The sequence below is a fragment of the Gallinula chloropus genome, assembly GCF_964237585.1.
Source record: "Gallinula chloropus genome assembly, contig: HAP1_SCAFFOLD_504, whole genome shotgun sequence".
NCBI lineage: Eukaryota > Metazoa > Chordata > Aves > Gruiformes > Rallidae > Gallinula > Gallinula chloropus.
In genome coordinates this window covers 30,487-35,498 of record NW_028168424.1, presented here as the reverse complement: position 1 = coordinate 35,498, position 5,012 = coordinate 30,487, and the positions used below count along the sequence as shown (strand labels likewise).

Sequence of the window (5,012 nt, the reverse complement as noted above, 5' to 3'; positions counted from 1 at the left end):
CCTTGTGTAGCTCCAGGCCTGGAGGTTGGTGTCCCTGCCTGTGGCAGAGGGTTGGAGCTCTGGGACCCTTGGGGTCCCTCCCAACCCTGGCAGGGGGGTTGGAGCTCTGGGACCCTTGGGGCCCCTCCCAACCCTGGCAGGGGGTTGGAGCTCTGGGACCCTCGGGGTCCCTCCCAACCCTGGCAGGGGGGTTGGAGCTCTGGGACCCTTGGGGTCCCTCCCAGCCCTGGCAGGGGGGTTGGAGCTCTGGGACCCTTGGGGTCCCTCCCAACCCAGCCCAGTCTGGGATTTGATGATTCTGATGGTGAGGAGCCCAGAACTGGACCCAGCACTCGAGGTGCAGCCTCCCCAGGGGATGATGGGGGGGACGATGATGATGGAGGGGGGGGGGGGGGGGACGACGACATGATGGATGTGGGGATGATGGAGGAGGGGGAACGAGGGAGGGCAGGGGGGGGACATGCGATGATGGGGGCAGGGGGACACACGCTGGGGGGCGGGGGGGGACATGACAGAGGGCAGGGGGAGGACGATGGGGGGCTGGGGGGATGATAGAGGGCAGGGGGGAACACGATGGGGGTGGGGGAGGACGATGGAGGGACAATGGGGGGCGGGGGGACACACGATGGGAGGTGATGGAGGGGGGACACGATGGGGGGCAGGGGGAGGACACACCACGATGGGGGGGCTGGGTGGGAGACACACACACACCATGACGGGGGGCAGATGATGGGGAACTGGGGGGACGATGGAGGGCAGGGTGGGGGGGACACGATGGGGGATGATGATGGGGGGAGATGGGGGGGGGAACAACGATAGGTGGCGGGGGGGGCGGATGATGTGGGGTGGGTGGACAATGGGGGCAAGGGGGACGATGTGGGATGGGGGCAGGGGGGACGATGGGGGAGCGGGGGGACGATGTGGGGGGGGGACGATGGGTGGGGGGGACGATGTGGGGGGGGGACGATGGGTGGGGGACACACGATGGGGGGGGGGACACACGATGGGGGGGGGGACACGATGGGGGGGGGGACACGATGGGGGGGGGGGACACGATGGGGGGGGACACGATGGGGGGGGGACACGATGGGGGGGGGACACGATGGGGGGGGGGGACACGATGGGGGGGGGGGACACGATGGGGGGGGGGACACGATGGGGGGGGGGAACGACGATGTGGGGGGGAACGACGATGTGGGGGGGAACGACGATGTGGGGGGGGGGAACGACGATGTGGGGGGGGAACGACGATGTGGGGGGGGGAACGACGATGTGGGGGGGGGAACGACGATGTGGGGGGGGGGGAACGACGATGTGGGGGGGGAACGACGATGTGGGGGGGACGACAATGTGGGGGGGGACGACAATGTGGGGGGGGGGACGACGATGTGGGGGGGGGGACGACGATGTGGGGGGGGGGACGACGATGTGGGGGGGGGGACGACGATGTGGGGGGGGGGGACACGATGTGGGGGGGGGGACACGATGTGGGGGGGGGACGACGATGTGGGGGGGGGGACGACGATGTGGGGGGGGGACGACGATGTGGGGGGGGGACGACGATGTGGGGGGGGGACGACGATGTGGGGGGGGACGACGATGTGGGGGGGGACGACGATGTGGGGGGGGGACGACGATGTGGGGGGGGGACGACGATGTGGGGGGGGGACGACGATGTGGGGGGGGGACGACGATGTGGGGGGGGGACGACGATGTGGGGGGGGGACGACGATGTGGGGGGGGGACGACGATGTGGGGGGGGACGACGATGTGGGGGGGGACGGACGATGTGGGGGGGGACGGACGATGTGGGGGGGGACGGACGATGTGGGGGGGGGACACGATGTGGGGGGGGGACGACAATGTGGGGGGGGGACGACAATGTGGGGGGGGGACGACAATGTGGGGGGGGGACGACAATGTGGGGGGGGGACGACGATGTGGGGGGGGGACGACGATGTGGGGGGGGGACGACGATGTGGGGGGGGGACGACGATGTGGGGGGGGGACGACGATGTGGGGGGGGGACGACGATGTGGGGGGGGACGACGATGTGGGGGGGGACGGACGATGTGGGGGGGGACGGACGATGTGGGGGGGGACACGATGTGGGGGGGGACACGATGTGGGGGGGGGACGACAATGTGGGGGGGGGACGACAATGTGGGGGGGGGACGACAATGTGGGGGGGGGACGACAATGTGGGGGGGGGACGACAATGTGGGGGGGGGACGACAATGTGGGGGGGGGACGACGATGTGGGGGGGGACGACGATGTGGGGGGGGACGACGATGTGGGGGGGGACGACGATGTGGGGGGGGACGACGATGTGGGGGGGGACGGACGATGTGGGGGGGACGGACGATGTGGGGGGGGGACACGATGTGGGGGGGGGACACGATGTGGGGGGGGGGACGACGATGTGGGGGGGGGGACGACGATGTGGGGGGGGGGACGACGATGTGGGGGGGGGGACGACGATGTGGGGGGGGGGACGACGATGTGGGGGGGGGGACGACGATGTGGGGGGGGGGACGACGATGTGGGGGGGGGACGACGATGTGGGGGGGGACGACGATGTGGGGGGGGGGATGACGATGTGGGGGGGGGACGACGATGTGGGGGGGGATGACACGATGTGGGGGGGATGACACGATGTGGGGGGGGGGACGACGATGTTGGGGGGGGAACGACGATGTGGGGGGGGGGACGATGTGGGGGGGGGACACGATGTGGGGGGGGGGACGATGTGGGGGGGGGGGACGATGTGGGGGGGGGGATGATGTGGGGGGGGGGGGGACGATGTGGGGGGGGGGGACGATGTGGGGGGGGGGACGACAATGTGGGGGGGGGGACGACAATGTGGGGGGGGGGACGACAATGTGGGGGGGGGGACGACAATGTGGGGGGGGGGACAATGTGGTGGGGGGGTCTCTATCAGTCAGGCCCCCCCCAGCCCCTCACCTGGTGCACGACGTAGATGCCGTAGTGCAGCTGCTGGCGCTGCAGGAAGGGGTGCAGGTAGTAGAGCAGGTGGCCCAGGTGCGTCTCGCGGTTGCGGTGGGGGATGATGACCGCCGTGCGCCACCGCGACTCGCAGCCCCCCGGCCGGTACCGGCCCCCCTGCTGCACCCCCGGGTTCTTGGCCCGGATCTGCTCCAGGGTGGGCACCCGGCTGAAGGTCACCGTCAGTGGGCCCACTGTGGGGGGAAATATGGGGGGGGGGAGGTTGGTGGTGGGGATGGGACCCCCTGGGGAGGAGCATCCTGCACACCACCCGACCCCCCGAACTCTACTTCTCTGGGGAGCCTCTTCAGACACCCCCCCGCCGCCCCCAGCTCACCCACTGACAGGTCAACACCCCCCCCCCATCACCACCCCGTCCTGCCCTCCCAGCCTGGGGTGTTTGGGGGGTGTGGGGATCCCCCAGGAGCCTTCCCAGACCCCCAGCTCATCCATCACCGGGTCAACACCCCCCCAACCCCACCCCCTTCCAGCCTGGGGTGTTTGGGGGGTTGTGGGGATCCCCCAGGACCCTTCCCAGACCCCCAACTCACCCATTACCAGGTCAACACCCCCAGCCCTTCCAGCCTGGGGTGTTTGGGGGTGTGTGTGGCTCCCCCAGGACCCTTCCCAGACCCCCCACTCACCCATCACCGGGTCAACACCCCCCCCAACCCCACCCCCTCCCCTTCCAGCCACTTGCTTGGGTGTGGGGAGGTGTGGGGAGGTGGTTTGGGGCTCTCCCAGGACCCTTCCCAGACCCCCCACTCACCCATCACCGGGTCAACACCCCCCTCATCACCATCCCATCCTGCCCTCAGTGTTTGGGGGGGCTGTGGGGATCCCCCAGGCCCCTTCTAAGACCCCCCACTCACCCATCACCGGGTCAACACCCCCCCAACCCCACTCCCTCCCCTTCCAGCTGCTTGGGGGGGTTGTGGGACTCCCCCAGGACCCTTCCCAGACCCCCAACTCACCCACTACCAGGTCAACACCCCCACCACCCCCTTGTCCCCTTCCAGCCCAGGGGTGCTTGGGGGGGGGTGTGTGGCTCCCCCAGGACCCTTCCCAGACCCCCAACTCACCCATCACTGGGTCAACACCCCCCCCAACCCCACTCCCTCCCCTTCCAGCTGCTTGGGGGGGTTGTGGGGCTCCCCCAGGACCCTTCCCAGACCCCCAACTCACCCATCACCAGGTCAACACCCCCACCACCCCCTCCCCTACCAGCCTGGGGTGCTTGGGGGGGGGGTGTGGCTCCCCCAGGACCCTTCCCAGACCCCCAACTCACCCATCACTGGGACAACACCCCCCCCAACCCCTCCCCTTCCAGCCTGGGGGTGTTTCGGGGCTCCCCCAGGAGCCTTCCCAGACCCCCAACTCACCCATCACCGGGTCAACACCCCCCCCAACCCCACTCCCTCCCCTTCCATCTGCTTGGGGGGGTTGTGGGGATCCCCCAGGACCCTTCCCAGACCCCCAACTCACCCATCACCAGGTCAACACCCCCACCACCCCCTCCCTTTCCCTTCCATCTGCTTGGGGGGCTGTGGGGCTCCCCCAGGCCCCTTCCCAGACCCCCCACTCACCCATCACCGGGTCACCACCCCCCCCAAAACCCCACCCCCTCCCCTTCCATCCACTTGCTTGTGTGTGTGTGGGAGGCAGTGGCAGTTTGGGGCTCCCCCAGGGGTTCCCCCTGCCCCAGACTCACCGAGGAAGGGGGAGCGCTCGGGGCAGAAGGGCAGGGGCTGCGCGGGGTCGTGCCGGGGGGCGCGGGGGGGCAGGAGGCGGCTGAGGTTGGTGTAGACGTCGTGGGTGTGGGAATAGTCGAAGACGGGCCCGGGGGGGCGGCCGAAGAGGGAGGTGAGGTTCCGGAACCCCCCCAGGGAGAAGTAGGCGACGAAGGCGAACTGGCAGCCGACCAGCAGGGCCAGGGTGCAGGGCCGCTCCAGCAGCCGGCGCAGCATGGCGGGGACCCGGCCCCGAGCACCGCGGGGAGGGGGGG

General features: G+C 70.4%; 1 protein-coding gene across 1 annotated transcript; it reads right to left on the bottom strand.

Moving 5' to 3' along the window:
* Window positions 1–2,965: 2,965 nt before the first annotated feature.
* LOC311204461 (beta-1,4-galactosyltransferase 3-like) lies at window positions 2,966–5,012 on the bottom strand (the record flags this gene model as incomplete). The annotated part of the gene is made up of 2 exons (XM_084280885.1): window positions 4,719–5,012; window positions 2,966–3,201 (listed from the first exon to the last, which is right to left on the bottom strand). Coding segments are annotated over exons 1-2 (492 nt in total), but the record flags the coding sequence as incomplete, so codon positions are not given.